The sequence below is a fragment of the Leptinotarsa decemlineata genome, unplaced genomic scaffold (genome assembly GCF_025532065.1).
Source record: "Leptinotarsa decemlineata unplaced genomic scaffold, Ldec_3_MD MMD2_tig00026282_RagTag_RagTag, whole genome shotgun sequence".
Taxonomy (NCBI): domain Eukaryota; kingdom Metazoa; phylum Arthropoda; class Insecta; order Coleoptera; family Chrysomelidae; genus Leptinotarsa; species Leptinotarsa decemlineata.
This window is the reverse complement of record NW_027412668.1, coordinates 3,350,880-3,374,755: the sequence shown is the minus strand read 5'-3', so window position 1 is coordinate 3,374,755 and position 23,876 is coordinate 3,350,880. Positions and strand designations below refer to the sequence as shown.

The 23,876-nt window shown below is 36.5% G+C and overlaps 2 protein-coding genes across 2 annotated transcripts; both read right to left on the bottom strand.

The window, feature by feature from the left end:
- Nucleotides 1-358: 358 nt before the first annotated feature.
- Nucleotides 359-9,050, bottom strand: LOC111508215 (uncharacterized). The gene is made up of 3 exons (XM_023163654.2): nucleotides 8,894-9,050; nucleotides 4,681-4,792; nucleotides 359-1,185 (listed from the first exon to the last, which is right to left on the bottom strand). The coding sequence occupies exons 2-3, from the start codon at nucleotides 4,720-4,722 to the stop codon at nucleotides 757-759; spliced, it is 471 nt and encodes a 156-aa protein (XP_023019422.2). The 5' UTR covers nucleotides 4,723-4,792; nucleotides 8,894-9,050; the 3' UTR covers nucleotides 359-756.
- A 3,853-nt stretch (nucleotides 9,051-12,903) lies between these two features.
- On the bottom strand, nucleotides 12,904-23,324 carry LOC111508201 (O-acyltransferase like protein). Its single transcript, XM_023163638.2, has 6 exons — nucleotides 22,684-23,324; nucleotides 22,442-22,632; nucleotides 20,758-20,893; nucleotides 20,376-20,559; nucleotides 19,305-19,447; nucleotides 12,904-13,146 (listed from the first exon to the last, which is right to left on the bottom strand). Exons 1-6 carry the CDS (start codon nucleotides 22,825-22,827, stop codon nucleotides 12,970-12,972), a joined length of 975 nt encoding a protein of 324 aa, XP_023019406.2. The 5' UTR covers nucleotides 22,828-23,324; the 3' UTR covers nucleotides 12,904-12,969.
- Between the last annotated feature and the right edge of the window lie 552 nt (nucleotides 23,325-23,876).

The window sequence follows — 23,876 nt, the reverse complement described above, 5'->3', positions numbered from 1 at the left end:
TGAATCTCTCCTTGATACAGTCATCAGAAACAGTTATATTATTATTTTGAAATATTTTTTTGTAATATATACATTTTATATTTCCGGTCACTGTTGTAACAATTACCGATGTTTTTTACTCGAGTTTGAGAAATTCTATTGTTTATGGCTATTGATATTCGTATTCGAGGAAGACAAAGTTTTCCACTAGATTAAATCACATGTAGGATACCACATACCACACACATAAGTTCCTCTGAGGTCTCTCGATCTAAACGATCATATCAGTTGAATTGGGATGTGGTTGATAGACAGCTATTTTTATATTAACATTTGTGGTGTTCCTTCACTAGATATAATGATAAAATAAAACCATTCATCAGATCATAAAAACTTTATGAAAATAGAAGCTGAACTACAAAATTTCTATCAACTAGAAAATATTAAGTAATCGAAACTAATATAAAGTCCCAGCCTTATAAATATTAAGATATAGTAGGATAATTTTTGAGCGAAATTGTTTTACTTTCAACTTGTTACAAGCTATCGATGAGATGGTCAAGTTGAACTACAGTGACTCTACGTCTTTTTACCTTTGACCAAAAATATTCACCAGAAATTTCGTCTTGTATTCTACAACTACTGAAATTCAACCTCTATACGCGCGTTCTCCTCGCCTGTCTCCAGAATTTTTTTATTTTACTTTCATCATCGTTGTTCTCATCAATCTCGTCACTGTCGTCATCTTCGCTTGACTGTTCTGCATCTTCACTTGCATCATTTTTTTCCGTTGTACTCGTCACTGTCATCCTCTTCACTTAAGCGTTCTGCATCTTCATTCGCATCACTTTCTTCGAACGTCAGGTCACTGTTTTCATCGTCACTGTCATAAATTTTGTCGGTATATTTCTTTTTCTCAAAACGATTTCTGTATGGTCTCTTATCGATATGATTGTTGGCTCTCTCTTCAAAGTCGTTCTCTGTTCCGTCAATGTCATTGTTATCTTCGCCGTAAATGCTGTTATCTAACTCTTTGCTGGACGGTATTTCATCGTTAATATATGGGTAACCTTTCAGACTTTTCTGATACCTGCGACTTCTGGTGAGAGTTAACTCGTCGTCATCCGAAGCGACTTTATTGGTACTTTTGGGTACTAACAGTTTGTAGCCTTCTTTGGTTATCACTATGTCGTACTTATCTTCATACTGTAAAGAAAAGAAGATGTGTGCAAAAACAATTATGTGGCAAGCAATATAATAATTTTTTTGCAAGACGGCTAACTTCTCAATTTGATTATAGGCTTAGGTCGTTTTAGTAAAAAAAGTTCTTATGAACATATGTCCGAAGCTGCTTCGTTTCTGAGATAGAGGGCGTTGAAGTTTAAAAAACAGTATTTATAAAATATCCTTACACCGATTTGCTTGAAATTTGCTACAGTTATTTGAAGTAATAAGGCGCTTATTTAGCACTAACTAGATTTAAATTATCAAGTCCAGTGGATTTTTTCAGTGAAGCCACTTTGCATATCATGAACTCCTGCTTTGGAGACCAGCTGACAGTGATAGTGTGTGTCATATCAGTGAAAGTCAGAGTTGTCAATCAGCGGTGATTCCATTATAAATCATTTTACTAACGCTGAAATGGCTGACATGCACTTTATTTATGGATAAGCAAATGGAAATGCGGAAGAAGCACGGAGAATTTACCAGTACAGATATCTTAACAGAGTAATTCCAGGTGCTAAAACATTCAGACATTTGGAATGCTACATTCAAGATTATGTGAAACTGGAAGTTTTAATAAAAATGCAGGTGGTGGAAGACCGGAAACTGTAGCAACACCTGAACTAGAAGAAGCTATATTTGATGCGATAGAAGAAGATCCTGCAAATAGTCCCAGAATGATTGCACTGCAGCTGGAAGTCAGCTCAAAAACAGTATCGACAGTTCTAAAACGGAACTTCTAATACCCATATCACATACAGCGGTGGTGGAAGACCAGAAACTGTAGCAACATCTGAACTAGAAGAGCTATACTTGATGCGATAGAAGAAGATCCTTCAAATAGTACCAGAATGATTGCACTGCAGCTGGAAGTCAGCTCAAAAACATTATCGACAGTTCTAAAAAGAAACTTCTAATACCCATATCACATACAGCGGTGGTGGAAGATCAGAAACTATAGCAACACCTGAACTAGAAGAAGCTATACTTGATGCGATAGAAAAAGATCCTTCAAACAGTACCAGAAAGATTGCACTGCAGCTGGAAGTCAGCTCAAAAACAATATCGACAGTTGTAAAAAGAAACTTCCAATACCCATATCATATACAGCGGTGGTGGAAGATCAGAAACTATAGCAACACCTGAACTAGAAGAAGCTATGCTTGATGTGATAGAAGAAGATCTTTCAAATAGTACCATGAAGATTGCACTGCAGCTGAAAGTCGGCCCAAAAACAGTATGGGCAGCTCTAAAAAGAAACTTCTAATACCCATATCACATACAGCGGTGATGGAAGAGCAGAAACTGTAGCAACCCCTGAACTAGAAGAAGCTATATGTACTAGATGCGATAGAAAAAGATCCTTCAAACAGTACCAGAAAGCACTGCAGCTGGAAGTCAGCTCAAAAACAGTATCGACAGTTCTAAAAAGAAACTTCTAATACCCATATCACATACAGCGGTGGTGGAAGACCAGAAATTGTAGCAACACCTGAACTAATCTTTTTAAAATTTTTTTACAGATTCTTTCAGGGATTTCAAATCAATTTATATCATATTAGACAATGGAAGTCCCAACTGATGAAAATGTTCATGCAAGGTAATTAGCCTGATGTAGTTCTTTTTGACGAACAGAGCAAGACGATATTTGTCGTATATAATATTAAAATACACACATCGGAAAAGTCTAGGGATATTTTTAAAAATGGCAATAATTTTTTTAGATCGCTTTAGGGAAAAAAGTTGACGGGTGATTATTAAACGAATGTAACTTACAACAAAATTTATTAAATGGTCAAAAATACTGAGTGCGCATACAAGCAAAACTAAAAAAAAAATATGGCTTTTCTTTGGCACCCCGAACAAATCATAATACAAAAAAATTGGAATCAGTACAAAGTATGGCCTCCACGCTGGTTTATTACGGCCCTATATCTATCGTGCATCGACAAAATGAGATTGTCAATGTCTTGTTGAGGTACATTTGCCCATTCAGCGATTAAAAGCTCTCTCAATTGAAACGTTGTGTGAATGTTCCCCATATGCGGAGTAATTCTTCGTTGAAGCATGTCCCACACATGCTCGATGGGATTCAGGTCCGATGATTGTGCTGGCCATGGCAATACATCAACTCCTTCGTTGGTGAGCCAGTCAGTCACTAGACGCGCGACATATGGACGAGCATTATCGTGCATTAGGTGGAAGTCTTCACCAACAGCACCAGCAAACGGACGGATGATAGGTAGAAGAATGGTGTCGAGGTACTGTCGAGCTGTGAGGGAGCGATTTGGAAAAACGAGATCGGTTCTGCCGCCGATCATGATTCCGCCCCATAGCATTACTGTATCACCTCTGTATGTGTGGACTTCCTGGACGTGTCTCAAACGTTCATTATTTCCAGGTCGTCTCCACAGTCTTACTCGACGAGAATCTGGATGAAATCCAAATCTGGATTCGTCTGTAAACAAAACTGTTGCCCAATCATTTGCATCCCAGTTTTGATGTTCTTGACACCACTCTAATCTTCTACCGCGATTGCCTCTCGACAAAGGTGGACATCTAAGTGGCCTTCTGTTGTGGAGATCTGCTTCATGCAGTCGATTTCTGACAGTATCACGACCAATGGTTACCTGGTGCGTCTGCTGCAAACACGTTAACCAACTCAGGTGCTGTGATTGTCGGTTGTCTTCTTGCGGTTAAGACCAAAAATCGGTCTTGAACTGCAGTTGTAGCGCGTCCTCGCCCTGGATGTTGTTTGGCTGGACTGCCACTTTCACGGAAACGCCGCCACAATCGACTGATAACACTTTGGGAGGCCCTCAAACGAAGAGCTACATCATTTTGTCGCATGCCACCTTGAAGAAGCCCTACAGCTCTATTCATCTCAGCCAATGGTAAGTGATGGCGTTCCATGTTAAAGCACAATATTTCCAGTTTAATTGCTGAGCAAGAACTGCATAGAATGTACAAACTCGACACTTTCAGATTATTCATTTTAGCCGAAAACCTACAGTTTGTAAAAAACTTGATAAAAGATTAGTTACCGTTTTTGCAGGCTTTGTTCAACCCATAGAAATCTACAGGGTGGTCGAGTGTACCAACTTAATCGAAATTAAACGACCTCATGCATTTATTTTTATGATATTTAGTATGTTATAAAAATATCCCTAGACTTTTCCGATGTGTGTATTTTGGATACACAATACATGCATTATAGGATTAAATATCATTTATAATAATTGGTTGTATTATTTTCATCTCGCAAGCAGAGCCTTTCTGAAAATTTGTTGCTCAGAGCAATAGTTTTTATGTTTTTTATCAAATAATAAAGAATTACAGTTAACTCATGTACAATTGCGAAATGGTAGTTTAACAAGCTTAACTGAGGTACCATCTTTTGTTATTTAGCTTCTGATAGTTCTTTTTTAGATGTACGATAAACTCGTGATCAAATATTATAGTCTACCGGATTCCTACCTTTGGTGGTGGGCATACGTAGTTCGAACAGGAGTATTTCATTCCATTTTCGCTACATGTGCAGCTGTTGCAGTCTATGCGGAAGTTGAAAGAGGTTTGCAGATAGTTGCATCTGTAAAATGAGTTGACTATGAGCGTTTGAGTAGTTAATAAACCTATACAAATAAGAATCTATCGTATAGGGAAACATGTGTTGTTTTCCATCATTTTTTATTTTCTACCCATATATTCATGCATTACCTGAACTTCACTATCAATTATCTCTACAGTAGTTATAGACGAAGTAAACAATATTGTGCACTTCACAAAGGCTAAAAAAACTAATACATAGAAATGAACCGGCTGCGAAATAGTGTGCTGTAGAATTGACGGTTCGTATGGCAGATAAAATGGAATATTTCAAAAAATACCCGTAATAATGTGTTTGTCTTCAGGAAATTATTAAATGTCCCGCCATTTTGTAGTAGGTGAAGATATTGACTTCATATGTCTTCAAAATGATGTGTTTGTGACTCCTCTTTCCAGATGGCGTCCAGTCGCCATCTTGAAAGTTTTATCTGTCAATTTCACTTCAGAATAAAGCATTTAGATATTAATTTTATCATCCCGAATTTCAATTTTTTGAGTTGATCCGTTCAAAAAATAAAACTAATAAAAATAACTTTGCACCAAAGAATTTTATTGTTCATAAAATTGACAATAATTGGATAATTTGTTGATAATATGCTTTTTTAATGAACTGTCGTGTACAGGAACTTATCTATTTTTCGTTTTAGCATTTTTTTCTCAATTTCCATCCATAAAAAAAGGGTGAAAAAATAAAACTTCAATGGCCATGACTTGAAATCTAGATGTTTTTTTTATATTAATATTTCCCGAAATTTTTCAAAATAAGGGTACTCTTGTCTAAAAATCAAATTTTTGAAGGCTCCTCGTATATTACGTGTGTTTTACTATATTTTGTTGGTGCAGTTTTAAAGGATGCACAAACTTTGACCAAGAATAACTCTTAATAAGTATTAAATATTATTCAAAAGTGGAAACAGAAATGGTATTCAAAATTATATGGTATCGAAAATTTCTTGTATTCCCAAAGTATTTGAATCTTTAATTACGGATGAAATATTCAATAATTCCAAACACGTCATAATAGATGAACAACATGGATTCTACAGGGAAGGTCTACTGCCACCAATTTGGCTGTCTACCAAAACTTCATCACAAATAAGCTTGAGCAAGGGTTCCAAGTTGATGTTATCTACACGGACCTTGCTAAAGCCTTCGATTCAGTTTGTCATGAACTATTAATTTTAAAACTTAATAATCTTGGAATAACGGGCAGGTACTTGAAATTTATTGAATCCTACCTTTCCGGTAGATCGCAGAATGTGAGGATAGCTGACAGTGTGTCAGAAACAATTCATATATGTATCGTTTATTTAGCACAAGCTAATGCAGTTACAATATTAGTCTTAATCTATAGGTTAAAAATTTAAATGTCACAATTAAAATTTAAAATTTAAAATCATGTACATTGAAACATATAAATAAAAACAGCACAATAAATAAAATAAAAAGAAGAAAAAAAACTGTATTAGCAGGTTCCTATACTAAACACTTTGTAGGTCTGAAAGGTGCACTTTTTATTTTCTTTTAAATATATTTAGAGAGGTAGCATTCTTAATATCCTCCGGTAGTTCGTTGAATGCTTGAACTCCTTTAATGAAAACTGTATTATTTGAATTGACATTACTAGTCTGACGTATATGAAAGTTATTGCGACTTGTATTGTATTCATGATATTCAAAGTTATACGTTAATTTGTCACGTAGATATACAGGAACATCACCAGTTTCAATTTTAAGAATAAATATTAATGCCAAATAACGAAAGTAATTTTTACTGATAACCATTTTAATGTATTCAACATTTATGTTATATGTGTTCTTCTATCACAAGATAATATTACTCTCATTCCTCTATTTTGAAGTTTCTGAAGTCTTCCAATTTCATTTTGGTTTAGTAAGTACAAGATGGTTCCACAATAAGTAAAATGAGGTAAAATCAAGCTATTATACAAAAGTAAAAGCGACCATTGGTTTAAGTGCTTAGATTGCCTACTTAAGTAATTAATTTTGAATGCCATTGTTTTAATAATATATGAAGCATGTTTCTTAAAAACATTCTATTATCTACAATTACACCCAAATATTTAATTTTTCTTACTAACTCAATTTTATCATTTGATATTTTAATATTGTAATTATATTTTTTGAAGTCATGGTACTGCTTGTCATTTCCTATAATCATGAATTTTGTTTTATTTTTATTAATTTTTAACGAGTTGAAGCAGCACCAGTTATATACAAATTTTAGTGTCTCATTTATTACAATAATTATATCAAGCAGATCATTTGATGCATAATATATTAAAGTATCATCTGCAAACAGATGAACAAAGCATCTATCAATTATAAATGAAATATCATCGATATACAATAAAAATAGAAGAGGACCTAACACGCTACCTTGCGGTACACCATACTCGTTTATAATTTCTGAAGATAAAATTATAAACGAGTGTGGTGTACCGCAAGGTAGCGTGTTAGGTCCTCTTCTATTCATGTGACTTCAGGGGTTCCGCAAGGTTCGCACATTGGTCCTATATTATTTCTACTCTTTATTAATGATGTTAAATCAGTGTTTAAACACTGTAACATCCCACTGTATGCGGACGATCTTGAGTTTTTCGAAACAGTGCAATCTACCAATGATATTGAATGTATTCAGAATGACCTAGATAGCTTTTGTACCTACTGTGATACTAATTGTCTAAAAGTTGACATTAAGAAATGTAATGTGTTGAGATTTTATAGAATAAGACAGCCTGTCATTGAAAACTACTCCATTAATGATGCAACTCTTCAAACTATCAAAAGCTTATACGATTTGGGAATTACTTACGATAAAGATCTAAGCTTTATTGATCATGTCAATAATATCTGTGATAAAGCATTCAGAATGCTCGGAGTATTCAAAAGGAATACCCGTCATATTACAGAATATGATGCTATAAAGACATTATACTTTTCACTGGTTCGAAGTATTTTGGAATATAATAGTGTAATTCGGTGTCCTCTTTATTCTTGTCATAAAGAGAGGCTTGAAAAAGTGCAAAATCGCTTTTCTAAATATATAATTTGGAAACTTGGCCTACCCTACTTTGGATTTACCTCGCAAATGAGTCTATCTGTATTAGATTTATTATCACTTGAGGACAGACGTAAACTTGCAATGGTTCTATTCCTTCATAAAATAATAAACTTCCACTACAATCTCAAGATCCTTAAGAAGCAATCGCATTTTTTCATTTGGGTTGCGATTCCACAAGACTAACTGTGGCTCGATGGCAATAAGTTGTAGGCTTCAAAAAAATTTCAATACATACTTTTCAGAATTTTATTTTTTTCATTTGTCATATTGAAATTCAAAAAAATGGCAGTCAGTCGACTTCATCAAGAGATTGTTCATTAAACTTCTGAATAGTCGTTTATTATTTCTTTTAATAATCATAACTAATTCTAGTATTCGTACATGTTTTTTTTTTAATTGAATTTGAACTTAATGTACTACTTGACAAATGAAAATGCATACCTTTATTTAATATGAAGTAATAACTTGAGTCTAGGGTTTGTTTGCACATTTGGGACTTTGTTACAATTCTGTAATGTACTCGACATAGTTACGTTTTTGTTTCATAATTTAATTATTCATTAGTGTTGAATGTCTTCACTTATTTTTGTCTTTTTAATATTTTCTTTTTTATGTTCCACTCGGTATTTATTAATAGTTTGTGGTGTACTGGACTGATGAAAAATAAATAGGTTCATTTATTTTTAAGCAATTACAATAGTTTATATTAAGGATTTTACTTGTTGGGTTCATAACTGATCTCTAATGCTTGACTGGTTTCAACAATTGAAACTTTCTTGATGTACCATTTGGGATTTTATAATAATTCTGTAGTGTAGGTACTTGACCGATAAATAAATAAATATATAAATGAATAAGTTTTCCAAATGGTGCTAACTCTGCGGACTAACCCTGTATTGTTTCCCACATCGGGCTCAAAGTTAAATTTTCCAAGAATGCATCTGAGAATTGATACATCTGCTTGTAGTGGCTTGATTAAAATAAATCAAAGGTGACTCACCGCTCAGATGCAAACACAGACCTGCAGCCAAAATAAAAACAGTCGACTTTGCCATGGCACCCGCTTCTCTAGACTGTAACAAACGTTTCTTCCTACCAGCTATTAAATATCTTTCAGAGGAAATGCTTAATCCTTATCGTTTGGTTTTGTGCGGATTTCGCTACTCTTGCTGATACGACTAGTTTTCTTCGAATTATTTACGTGGAGAGAATTATGACACGACGAGTTAAATTTAGTTTAGAATAGATTTCGAAGCTGGCTATTTTGATATGGTACAGTGGACAGAATAGAAAGGACAGCGGATGCAGAGAATATATGGGTCACCTCGCAAATTCCTATCATTTTGCCAAATCAAAAAATCTGCCGTCCCCACTTATACTTATTTTTAATTTTATTATCTTTATTTATCTATTCTTTCTGTGTTAAGGCTATTCATTCACATATATGTAGAAATGGACGTGCAGGATATACAGTGCATTTCCTTAATGTCCTCCGCTTTTATTTTTTGAACGGGTCAACTGAAAAAAAATGAATACTTTATTTTGAAGTGAAATTGACAGATAAAACTTCCAAGATGGCGTCTGGGCGCCATCTGGAAAAAATCTAAATGAAAAGGGGGTTCTTGTGACACATCATTTTGAAGCTCCTAACGAATACTTCAGATCCCTGGAATATGAAGTCAATATCTTCAACTACTACAAAATGGCGGAACAGTTAATAATTTCCTGCCATATGGCAATTCCAACAACCCGATAAAGTTTGTTAAGTTATTTTTCTGTTTATAAAAACGTCAAAAAATGTCAGTACGACAATAAACATCATTGTTCAGTTAGAATATTCTCATTTAGTTTTCGGTTTTACTAGTAGAGAAGTACCACATCAACAAATCTCTAAAATGGACAATTCTCGTCCATTGAAAAAATTGAAGCGATTTTTATTCACGGTGCGACGCGTAACTTTCACGAGACCGTGAACGTTTTCCGAATCGTCCTATCTGTAGAAAATATTTGAGGAAACTTGTATCCAAATTCACAACTACCGGTAGTGTACATAACAAAAAGCCCCCAGGTCATCCGTTCATTCGGGAAGAACAGCAAGTGCAAATAATTGGTGAGATGGTAGTAAATCCTGAACAGTCTACTTATTCTGTCGCGAATGTTTGTGAGGTGTCTCCTTCTCCTGTTCGGAGACTTTTGAAGAGAAGAATAGGTATCATCCTTACAAAATTAAAATGGTGCACCAATTAACTGAAGATGACCCTGATCTAAGAACAGAATTCTGCGAAATCATGACGGAAACCATTGCAAGACATCATACCTATCTCCACAATATTTGTTTTAGTGACGAATGTAAATTTTTTTAAACGGCAATGTTCACAGACAAAATTGCCGTTATTGGAGTGACACCAACCCTCACGTTTTCCGGGAAACACATATCGAATATCCAGAAAAAATTAATGTTTGGGTAGAAATATTGGGAAACCATATTGTAGGATCTCTATTTATTGATCAAAATTCAACAGGGTAACTGTATTTGAATATGCTGGAAACTACTGTTGACCCTCTCATCACTGAAATCGTCGAAGCGAATCTTAATGAATTCGATATGGATATTGTATTCCAACAAGATGGAGCACCACCACATTACTCCAGACAAGTAGGAAACTATTTGGATACTACTTTTCCCGTTGGATTGGCCGTCGAGGTCCTACAGAATGGCCAGCCCGCTTGCCAGATGTCACACCTTTGGACTTTTGTTATGGGGCTATTTGAAGCAAAAGGTGTACGAAACTGAACCTGCTTCAATATTGGATATACGTCATAGAATAATAAATATTTGTAGAGATATTAACGATACTGTGTTCGAAAATGTTTGGTGTGAAATATCGGATAGGCTGTTCATATGTCAAGAAGTTCAAGGCAACCGTTTTGAGCATCTTCATAAAAAGTTACAACATACGATTAGAATGAATATTACAAATTAGTTATAACTTTTATATGAACAATTTTAATTTCATTTCGTTTTTTAAACACACTGTACAAACCTGAAAACAAATGTTTCACACATGGCTTCGCTTTTGCAATGATACACTAGTCGCGGAAGTGATTCTGTCACTTCTCTGTCTAATTAGACAAATTACTATGATTTTACAAAGAATCAGCAGAAGAAAACTGCATGTTAACTTCAATTTTGTGAATTTTTGAAGACCGAAGCAGATTTCAGCCTCCGAAACGTCAAGTATTATTTCCCGGCTCTTTTTTGCTAGACAATATTATTAAATAAAAGTTACTTACATTACGATTTTATTTTCATATTTTACAGATTTTGAAAGGTAAAAATATCCGATGAAAAACTGATTTTCCTCCACAAAAATTACTTTCGTTCAATGCTGTCACGTATTAATATACATAGTTTACTTTTTGGACATCGTATTAATATAGTTTACTTTTGGACATCACGGTTGAGTAATCTGTGTTGTATACAAATGTGAAACATTTTTTTTTTGAATAACGTCAATAGTACTGGAGTTTTTTCCCAACACCAAACCGTTATTTCAACAACTCGACACGCGTTTCGATCACCAAGTGATCATCTTCAAGGGGAAGACTAAACTTGGTGATTCGAAACATGTGTCAAGTTAAATATTACTGGAGTTTTTTCCCAACACCAAATCGTTATTTTTACACCTCGACACGTGTGACACGTGTTTCGATCACCAAATGATCATCTTCAAGAGGAAGATAAAACTAAAAACTACTCAAAACTAAAGCTATCTATGCTATTCAGGTACATCATACAGGTAGGTAATCAGTAATACCACGCATACAAGTGTACCACCCTAAATCAATTTCACAATTGGCCTTTCTATTATTTTACAATATGTCCTTATGTATGTTTAAATGTTACAGCTATATATAAAACAATTTTCAGCTATATAAAATTAGTTTCACAATATTGCCTATCTAAATATACATATTTACAATGTGTCTTTTTGTAGTAATCAGTAAACCCAACAATATTATTTCAACAAGCTATATAGTATGCTATTTGGTATTGGTCCGTTATCGTTATTCATAATATTATTATGTTTACTTTTTTCTACACTCTCATAGGCATCTAGTTGCCTGTTGTTGTTAACTTGCCAACTAATATTAAAGAACTGAAGTCTATGGAATGGTTTCGTTGCAAAATATGATGGGCGACTGTTGATTTTTAAGGTCTTCCATATTTTAAGTGTGCTATGTGTTCCTTATATCTCACTTTGATAGATCTTTTTGTCGGTATAGCTGAAAATTGTTCTTTATATAGCTGTAACATTTAAACATACATAAGAACATATTGTAAAATAATAGAAAGGCCAATTGTAAAATTAATTTAGGGTGGTACACTTGTATGGGTGGTATTACTGATTACCGACCTGTATGATGTACCTGAATAGCATAAATAGCTTTAGTTTTGAGTAGTTTCTAGTTTTATCTTCCTCTTGAAGACGATCACTGGGTGATCGAAACACGTGTCGAGGTGTAAAAAAAACGATATGGAGTTGGGAAAAAACTCCAGAAATATTCATTACTATACCAATGTTCCAAACAGTGCATCACAATAGCATCAATCATTATCGACAATAACTATGATTACATTCACGAAACAACTGAAAAAACTAAATAAGATCACTGTTACAGAACTGATCTGTCTGTGAGTTCTGCTCATTGATTCTGCAACAATTCGGAACAGTTCTCTAACAGTTCCAAATCTAGGACTAAAACAAACCTAATAAGTTTCATCGATTAATTCTGTCTTTCCTATTCTCAAATGTTTGTACTTAGGGCATCGATACATGAACCCAATGATCACCCCATACGGATTTAGAATGTTCTAGACAGCTCAGTACAAGGTGGAAAATAGTATTAAAGAGTTAGTTACTGGTACAAAACCGCGACTGAACGAAACTCATTCATATCCTACTCTGTTTTGAGCATCTACAGTAACGAAGCACATAAAACAACAAATTCAAAATAATTAATTTATTCAAATCAACACTATATAATTTGGAACTCATAAACAGAATTGTTTCTCTAAAGGGTATTTGACGCTTTTGATTTGATACCCATCGCTGAAGACAATACAGCGAAAATCTTTTTCACGAATTTGATGCAATATTTTTCAATTTCTGGGGCGGGCATTTCAAACATCAGACTCAGAATGAACGATAGCAGTAGTGACACTGCGGTGGTTCCCCAACTGTCGACCACCTGAAAAAATATAAAAAATTATCCGAGTGTTTCTGAACTCGAACCCAAAATTCAGAAAATGTAATAATTCATTTGTTGGGATCATTGTGAGGGGAACCTTTTTTTTCGGCATTTTTTCTGCTCTTAAAATTTCACCACACATAGTTTCATAACTTTGTATTAGGACTGTTCAACTTCAAGTGGCCGAGTGACCTCATTTAATAATAATACAAAAATTTACTTACAGAATATGTTTATATACAATTTATTCTTTGAGTCATTTTTATTTTCAATTTTGAACAATAAATAATGATTATAATGATTATAAAAAAAAGAAAGAAGAAAAAAAATCACATCAAAGGTGCTGCTTCGTTCCCTCCTGTTCATAAAAGAGGACATATGCCTCATTTCTCACAAGTGATTTTGGCGAAATTGAGAACACGTGTGAATCGTTGTATTCATGCCACGTGCCACTATATGGGTGTCTGCAATATGCTGCGTAATGTCCGTTGTAAGTAGTCCCACTGTGATTTGAAAGTGCATATAGATTATAACGACAACTAGCCACATTGTCTGCTGCATAACTGCTCATATCTAATCCATCTGAAGAAAAGTCAATGGAAACATTCAATTTGCCTCTGAACCTTTCTGTCGGAGAGAATCTTTTCAAATGAATTACTAAAATACGGGGAAACTTATAGATTGATAAGGACTTTGTACATTTTCTCCTTTGCACCTCGAACACATTGGTTTTTCATCTCCAACTACACCTATTCACACTCGACCAACGAACGAAGCCGATTAGTTTGTATGGTGAGTGGTCTTCCAGGTCAGATGGTGAGAGTACGGATCTGCCGAACTCAAAGAACCTGATTCGGTCCCCAGCGGGGCAGGCACAAAGTATATGCTCTGCTGTATATGCAGAGGCGACACACACTGTCTTCCGACAGTCCGAGTCTCTCCATATGATAATTCAAATGACAGTGACCTGTAAGAAGGCCTGTTAGACATCGTAGTTCATCTCTACTGTCCAACAACTGTTTGGTATCAAGCTTCAAAGGGTGAATAAACGCCTCGGAGTGAGTCAATCCTGGAAGATTCTGCCAGAAGTCCATAAATCTTCTTGCCATCCAGGTGTTCAATGTTTGTTTGGCAAAGCCTAAAGCGATGCCAATGACAGGTTCTGGTCCGATGAAGCTGCTTGCAGCACCCTCTTTTGCAAGGGAGTCAGCAGCTTCATTGCCTTCCAGGTCAGTATGGCCAGGAATCCAGACCAGAGACAATCTGTTAAGTCTTCCTATCGAGGAGAGTCGTTTTTGGCAATTTGCTACCAACTTAGACATTGCTTGACTGTACGAGAATATTTTTATTGACTTGTATATGAGGTTGGATTTATCTAATCTCACCGCGTACGATTCAATAGCGTAAATTTCCGCTTTACATACAGTCGCATAAGTTCCTAGGCAGGTAGATATCTTTGTCCTGGGTCTGAGACTAAAAACACCTGGAAAAACCAGAACCGGAAGGTGTTTTTGATCCATTTGTAAACCAACAACTGCTTTTAATATTTCCTTCTCCTGGAGGAGTCCTGTCCAGTAAGAGGACTTACTTGTATACTGGCTGTATACACGATGGTGGTTAAACCCATGATAACATACGCATCTCTGGTCTGGTGGCCAAAGATGAAGCAGGCGACCGCAATCAGCAAACTAGGCAAGGTGCAAAGACTTGCATGTTTAAGAATGACGGGAGCGATGAGAACTACCCAACAGCTGCATTGGAGACACTTCTGAATCTACCTCCTTTACAATTTGTGATAACGGGGGAGGTCATGATGGGCCAATTCAGACTGGAACCGAATTACAAAAGATCGGACCAAACTGAAATTTTGGAACAAGTGAAAGAGCATATACTGAATATGTGCACGGACCACATGACACCGAAGTACACCTTTAACACAAACTTCACGGCCAAAATCATAAGCCGTGAAGAGTGGAAGACCATTAGTAATCCCGAAAACATGTTTGGAAGAAACACCTGGTATACAGATGGATCGAAGACCAAACATGGAACGTTAGCTGGAATATACCGAGCGGATAGAAATTTAAACTGCAGCTATCTCGCTGCTAGGACTATACACATCCGTCTTTCAGGCGGAAGTGTATGCTGTCTTGCAGTGGGCAAGGCTTATTAAATTGAGCCCTCAAAGAAATGAGCGGATCAATATCTTCACAGACAGCAAGAGCGCACTAGGGACTCTGACAAACCCGAAGGTGACATCAAAACTGGTCTGGGAATGCCATGAAGAACTGAATGAACTAGCAAACAGGAACAAACTAACTTTGTACTGGGTGCCAGGGCATTCAGGAATCACAGGTAATGACAAAGCTGATGAATGCGCTAGACGCGGATCATCAACTTTATCCTTTGGAGTCTGATTTATTTTTCTTATACTTGTGATATATCTGAGGTCAAATTTTATGTGAATGTGGATACTATATCAAGAAATGTTAGTTTTATGAATGCAGGTTACGCCCTTTTTACGCTAAGGGCCGGACATATGTGTCCCATTAGAAATTTTAGGTGGGACATATTAAACCCAGTAGTCTGGGTTTAATATGTCCCACTGTTTTTGTTCTCACTTCTTTTTGCATCTGTGCGCATCTGCAGCAGCGACGTCTTGTGGGGCCCTCAATAAGTAAATGATCGCCCACATTTTGATGTTTTCGTTTTTTCGAACTAGGTCGCCCTAAAGATGTTGCTGATTTTTTCTTCTCACTTGCCCCACTTCATCCCAACGCAATCAAATCTTCTGCTATTGTAATTAGGAATGGCAGGAATGAAGTTTTTGTGCGTCTTACATCATCGTAGAGAATATGAGCATTTCTTGCAGCTATCATAAGGAGTTTGAAAAAACTATTTTCCACCACTTATTTGATCTTCTGTCGAAGTCGTATAAGCCCGCATATTGATCGATTAGATCTATTCAGCAATCTGCATGAGTAGGCTTCTAGGAAAAATCTTCAAGAAAATTTCAACTTCCTTCATTTGTCTCGGCAGGCAAGAAGTAGCTGCTGCTTCGTCAGGTATACAGAATCTGGGAGAAAATTGTTGACTGTTGCTACTCCAGAATACTACTCCATCTGGTGCCACTACGTTTCCACTTCCGATTGTCTCATTACCTTCTTGACTAACTTCATCATCATTATTTATATCATCAGCGATAATTTCATCTTCGTTATTGTCGCTTTCTGAGAAACAATAATTTTCATCATCTTCACTATTATCGCTCTCTGAGGGACAATAATTTTCATCTGATGAGTCTTCACAACGAAATGGGTCATAATCGTCATCACTCAAGCCATCTTCTATAATTGTATTAGCTTCTTCTTCAAGTTCTCTTTGTGTCAATATTCTTTTACTCATTGTTGTACAGAACCACCGGGACAAATGTGTCCCGTTCAAAATGCCTGGTGGGACATAGGTGTCCCACAGTCTAAAGTAATGAAATTCAACAGGTTTTTATTAGAACACGATCATTGAAAACTAGTGCATTGCTTATTACTAACCTTAGAGAGCAGACACAATAAATACAGTTAGGGCAATAACACACTTGCAAATTTTTCAGAATATAGTGGAACGCAAAGCACGTGTTGGCTGGACGGACTTCACCGGCAAACTGTGAGGTTATGTGACCACTTGTAAACAAATACTTGTATAGTGTGTGTTTAGAGACTGATATATTTATGTATAATGGAAAAACGGGATCTATTTGTACCACTAGGCGCACAAAATACATGAATGGGACACGTATGTCCTGATAGACTCCAAAGAGTTATATATAGGTCCGGAACCAGCTCTGGGGGTACCAAAATCATTGATACGAAACCAGATTAGGACATGGACCAATAAGAAGCACACAGAGTACTAGACAAAAGTACCTGGCAACACAGTAGAATCTTCATGAGGGAACCGTCCGAGAAAAGAACCGAAGAACTACTTCAATATAGTAGGGACAGGCTCAGAATGATTACAGGGTTACTAACCGGCCATTGCCCGCTCAGAGGACACCTGAATAAAATGGGGCTGTACAACGGAGACCTCAGCTGCAGATTATGCAACGAAGGGATAGATACACCACTACACATCTTATGCGAATGTGATGCACTGAATCACAGGAGGCAGGCAATATATGGACGTACAAAATTACGCCCAGAAGAATATGACGAACATCCAACATGGAACCTGTACAAACTAGTACAGGGAACGAGACTGATGGAATGGGTGTCATGAGAAGATGGGAGAATAAACGCAATAAGCCCAAGAGGCTGCAGTGTTTTCGGGAGACTTGGACTAAATGGAAAAGTCAGACAGCTCCCAAAGTACCAAAAAAAAAGACTAGCTCTATATCAGATGGGGCGGTGACAAATATGATGCTTGTTGTTCGCTTTAGCGTAGTTCGAGAAATGATGCTCTGAAATTAATTCAATTTTCGATTATGGGAAATCATCGACTTCATGATGACGATGGACACTACCTTGCACCGACGAGAGACAAAATAGCACGAAATTGGTCTGCAAGAGTGCCCGTTCCAATAATTGAAAATCGATTCCAGCAGTTGCATAGCCCACAGCATATGCAGGAATTACTTCTGTGATAAATCCCGCACTAACACCTGTCGAATATAACCCAACGCCCTTCGTGGTATTAGCTAAGGAAGTAGTTGTTTTCTGATTGGTGTCAGTCCATTAATCTACTGTGTAGGTGAGTAGAGACTGGCCTGAACGGCATTTTCTGTGACCTGAGTCGAGGACATCAGGACATCAAATCTTCTGAGGTTCGAATTGATATGGGTGTCCCGCAGGGCTCTGTCGTAGGCCCGGTTCTCTTCATTATATACATTAATGAAATAACGAAATCGTTTCCAAACGTAGGACTTACAATTTATGCTGATGATACCTCTTTACTTATATCTCACAAAAATCTCGATACCTTAAAAGAAACTTGTGAATCTACCTTTAAACAACTAGTTGCTTGGTTTAATGAAATTCGTCTGTATTTCAACGCTGAAAAAACAAATTTAATACTGTTCCACCCAACAAAGTAGGAACATGAAAATTTAGATATATTCCTGAATAACACTCAGTTATCCGTCCATGAAGATTGTAAATTTCTCGGTATTTTCATTGACTCCCGCTTGGACTGGAAAGAACACTGTCAGTTTTTGTGCTCTAAGCTCTCATCGATCTACTATATGTTTAGAAATGTTGAGTCCACAGCAACTGATAAATTTATATTATGCACAAGTGGACGTGCATAATATAAATTTATACATATTATGCACGTGTTTGTGGGGAGACTCTTCTCACTCGCAGAAAGTTTTTATTTCTCAAAAAAAAATCATAAGATGTATAGCTGGTGTCAACAGTGACTACTCATATCGTAATCTCTTCAAAAATTACAACATTCTCACCTGTACGGGTCTGTATGTGTTTGAAATTTGTGTATTCGTTTTCAAAAAATAAGCAATAAGAAAAAGAAATAAAATTGATTTGATTTGAATTGTTCAATAATATTATTGCAAATTTTCGAAACAGATCAATTTTTGTTTCTTATCAAATTATCAAGTCAATATTTTCGTCATAATACCTCGGAAAATTAGTTGATAATGTCGAAAATATGACTGCCCTGAATAACTGACCAAAGTCATATCGAGGCATCATTATGATGTCCCAATTGTCAGGCTACGTGTGACATCTGCCTTCATTATGACCCCCTCGATCCTCAGCCCCAAAAATAGCTTGCAATTTGAATCTGATGGCTCAGCACTTAAACCTTCAATAATATTTAGAAAGATGTTAGTTTTTCAACGTTTCTACTATTGTGGGATAAGCAACCCTTATCATTATTAATCCAGGATCTACTTTATTTCTGTAATGCAAACAATGACTGAGGTCGATGACATCTTTCAGAAAAATGTCATCTATGTAGTTGATTGAGAACTCAAAGATAATTGAGGCTCCTAGAGGCGGTCAGTTGCAGAGCCAAGCTTCAAAATCGACAGTTATAATACATTATCAAAAATAGTTGAGGCCAGAAATACATTTAAAGTTCAGCCCAGCTACTACAGCTACTACGAATGTGTTGTTTCTGGACACCAGTTCCAACTAAATGCTTACCACTTGGTGTACATAGTAATTCACCACGGTTTTCAAGGATATTACTTTTGCTAAAATCCAAAAGTTATGAACGATGTATGCACAGTAGGATAATCTGGCTACCACTTGGAAAATCGGCATTGACAGAAAGCTATTCACAAAATCTGAAAAAAAAGAATGTCATGTACAGAACGAATTGATTAGAATTGGTTGGCAACATTGTGATATGAAAGGTTGGTACTAAAATGAAGTGTTGATTGACAGGGTACCGTCTGTCACGAGACTGTCTTACGTGTCATGTATCAACGGGGCGGTCCGTAGTGTGTTCTATTATGGTGTTGTGTTTATCTATTATCATTTTGATCGTATATGATTTCGTTGAAGAATACAGGGTGTAATTAAATAAATGTAAAACATTTGAAGAGGTGATTCCTCATCGAAAAAAAAATAGGATCTTTCATATAAAGAAATTACATTGGAGCATCCCTTGTTAAGATACAGCCCTTTAAAGGGGGGTACATAAAATTTGTATAACAATTTTTTTCACAAGCACTCAGAAAGTTACAATATTTGACGTACAAAGACAACAGAAAGTTTTGATTGTATACGCAATTTTGATCTCTGAAGTATTGGAAGTATCAAAATTTATTTAGTCAATGTTTTTGTTGACTCCATGGAGTTATGTAAATATGATCAAGAATTAATAGTTCACGAACTATTTTCGAAAAGGTGAAAATATGATAAATCAACTTTCAGAAGAAAGGGTGGTGTCACCAGTTGAGGTAAGAGTACTCCTTACAAAGTCTTATCCTAAGGTGTGTGTATCTATGCTGAAAAGATGTATGGTTATTAGCCCACCCAGGGTCATTAACAGAACTGAGATACCGGGCACTTTCTCTTTCTAAAAAGAGATTTTGTGCAACCAGCAACCAGCAATAGATAAAACCAACAGTTCTCAGGATGAGTAGTTTGCTCTTATGGTATTGGTAATGACATTTCGAGGTCTTGTGGTATTACTATTAGCTTTGATGAATTGAAAAGTTTCATTAGCATTTCCGTGAAAAAAGCGAGACATGAAATGTTCTAATATACCTGCATTATCCGTGACACACATCAAAACGATGGAGCAAACACATGCTGACCATACCAGTCTGTGGACGGGAATAAAGAGAGCGTTTTGCCAAATGGAATCGTCATCGTCAGTCAAACTCAAGGGCAAGTAAATACATGTGGCTAGGAGTGTGAGGCACATCATCCAGTAGAGAAATTTCTTACCCTGAAATGAAATTAGAACATATTAGAACGTTCTTCAAAAAAGTAGTATGCCTAGGCGTCGGGAAATTACATTTTTATGAATGTTGATCTGCATAAACATCGGACCAAAAATAATATTCAAATAAATTGACTACAGAACGAAGTTACTGTAAGTATTAGGTGGGATGAAAAAACACAACATTTTACAATACCTACTTACCATTGTTAGCTGATATTTTCTTGGACTTGTCTTAAGGTTATAAATTATATATCCGCATATCATTCCAATGAGATAAGGGCCACATCTTGTATATGTTTTGATATAGTAATGAAAGTTATAGTCATCTGCTTTGGCCCTGCAAACGGGAATAATTTATATTGAGAGATGGATCGAAAATAGCTAAAAATGATCAAAGAGTAGTAAAACTACTTGAACTACTTTGGGATTTTCTAATAGAACGTCTTACTTCAATTCCGAACGTTCTCATCACAAAATTCGACAATTTCCTATCACACTCTGTTTACCAAAAACCAACTCATACCATGGACTACCTCAATGCCTTTCTAAATTATCTCTTACACAGATCTACCACACTACGACCACAATACACCCAAGAAACTAAACGGACTAAAATCATCCTCTCGTCTAGAACTTACATCGGCCAGACCATTAGAAGAGTCTAAGATCATTGTGTGGCTGTCCGTAATTCACCCCTCTTCAAACAACATCGTGAAACATGACACACAACAAAAAACACCAAAAAAAATTGCCACTGAAAAACTCTCCAGACCAAGATGATTAAGACGCGAAGCCATTGAAATAAAAAACGTCTCAACTGCATCAACAAACGAGTCATTCATGGAGATCATTACTGTTAAGCTGTATTCCTCCCAACATTGCACATCACGTTTCTGTAAGTCATACCCCTGTTCTCACCACCAACGCTACCCACCAAGGCCTACCTGTACCTGAACTCACCAACTTGACCACCAGCTACCTCACCCGGACCAGCTACTACATCAGGATAACACCACTCATGGAACAAGAACTGCAATGCCTAAGGAACACGAAAACACCCACTAGTATGATTATAATATAATACTAACCTGAAATAATTGCATTGCAAATAATAATACCAATAATTAATTCCCTAGATAACCTTCACTATAATTCACTTTACTTCACTATGATAACTCAGATCAAGACTTGGATTGTGACAAATTTTATTGTAATTTAGGTTAGGTCTATTCGACCCTCCATCGCAACCCGCAAGGGTTTATTGCCATTGCCATAAACGTTTCGAACTTTGTCAATAAACGTTTCGAACCTGATCCCGAGTATTCGCTTGGGGATAGGCATATTGAGACCCATGTGAAGACCAATATTGAGACCTGGGGAGTGACCAGCTGTCGGTTTCTCACAAACGATAATTCTCAGTTGAAACTTTTGTGTGCTTATAGAGGTCTTATTTTTTGACGTGTAATTTCTACTACAGGCAGGACGACACCGATTACAGTCTCTCGTGGATAGGAAAAGGGGTGAGTAATCCTATGGCCACCTCGATTACCCGGTTTGATTTCTATAGATTTTTTGTGGAGATATAGGTCTGCTGAAAAAATCAGGGAATTTTCATTTTTCTCAAAAAAATTCGTTGTGTTGGGGTTGAATGACTTTACAATTCCACGATATATAGTTAGAAAATCTTCAGAATTTTTGGGGTGGTACTGAAACTGAAGAACTTTATGTGTATATATTAGACGAAGCCGGCACCAAGATCTATACCGAAATATATCATCAAGGTATTGGAAAAAACTGAATAGAGATCAAAGGCGCCGCCTTGGAACTCTAGTTGTGATTGCTTTCTATTCAATGATGATAATTAGTCTAAGACGTGAATACTTACGTGAAATGAACCCTTACAACTGCCCACCTATTAATGTAGCAGTTCCAAAATGAAACCACGGTACTGAGTAAAATCAATACTCCCATACCAATCAGCGTCATTTTGCTCCACTTCTTCAAAAACACCATAATTATGACTGCTACGATATAACATTGCATATCAACTCCTAGATACCAACCTTGTGGGATACACTAAAAAAAACCAATAAAATAACAGAAAAACTATCTGAACTTTATAGCTACACTTTCCGCAGGAATGTAATTCTCGATGTAGAGAAAAAAGGTCCACCAATTGTCTCTACAAGAATTGGAAACCCTGGAGGTTTCTGCCCAAAAAGGTCCTTCCCCGACATTTGTATATAGGGTGGCTAACATCAGAATAACCATTCCTATAACTGGGGTAATCTGCAGAGATACATTGAAGAGTTAAAATATGAGCAAATTAGGCTTAACAAAGATAATTTAAGCAGAGTTTATTACAATTTTATCTCAAAACGAAAGCTTTTCAGGGAGAGAGATAGTTCTCTGTCGCTCCCATAGCGTCTCCGTAAGGGAAGATGCCATTGTCCACTAATGCATTTGTGGTTCCGCCCAGTACCACTGATGAGACCTATGGCGGATCAAAACAGCGCTGTCTGGTGTTGAATCATGGATAAGTTGTATTATGGCTCCCACACCTTGGGGTAAGTGTTCATTGGGTCCAAAAATTATGTGTCCTAAGCAGACGTAATGAGCCAAGAATGACAGTCTTCTAATATAGCTATGAACCTTTTTGGACCTCAGGTCGTCACACGAAAGGAACAAAGGTCCGCGTCTCGTCTCTGCCAGACGTCCATTCTGTGTGAATTGGGCCTTAGACTCTCAGAGCTTACTCCTTCACTTTTCGTCATTATATACCCAGTCGACCAATTAGAAGTTACCGCGCGTACAGCGGAAAATTCAAACCACACGCCGACAACCTGCGTTCAAATCTCATACCGATAAACTTTTTACAATTTTCATGACAAACGAGAATGGGGGAACGTGTGACGTAATCGATGCACAGAAAGATCGGAGAGAAGAGTCTGGGCTCCCTTGGGACTCCGTCCCACAACTCGGGTCCCCTTGGGACTCCACATCACCCCTCGAACCTTCCCCTTGAGCCCCCTTGTCACATATCAGTCACGTGTAGTTTGAATTTCCCGCTGTACGTGCGGTAGCTTCTAATTGGTCGACTGGGTAATGAAAAGTGGAGAAGTGAGCTCTGAAAGTCTATACTGTGTTGAACAAGACATAGAAATTTGTGGTATTTCTGGTAACTTGAGTATAGGAAAAACTATAATACTGTGTTGCTATCGTTCTCCATCGGGAGATTTGAATGTTTTTTTAAACACCATTCAAAACGTTTTAGATGAAATTTTTGAATCAGATGTGAATATCTTTCTATGTGGTGATTT

Excerpts from the sequence above, each read along its gene's own strand:
- LOC111508201 (XM_023163638.2), bottom strand. The coding sequence starts at position 22,827 with ATGGTTATTCTGATGTTAGCCACCCTATATACAAATGTCGGGGAAGGA. Across the intron at positions 20,894-22,441 it reads GTTGTAAGGGTTCATTTCAC|GGCCAAAGCAGATGACTATA; the intron begins GTAAGTATTCAC and ends TCCCGTTTGCAG. Across the intron at positions 19,448-20,375 it reads GTGTGTCACGGATAATGCAG|ATTTTGTGAATAGCTTTCTG; the intron begins GTATATTAGAAC and ends CTTTTTTTTCAG.
- LOC111508215 (XM_023163654.2), bottom strand. The coding sequence starts at position 4,722 with ATGAAATACTCCTGTTCGAACTACGTATGCCCACCACCAAAG. Across the intron at positions 1,186-4,680 it reads ACGTATGCCCACCACCAAAG|TATGAAGATAAGTACGACAT; the intron begins GTAGGAATCCGG and ends TTTTCTTTACAG.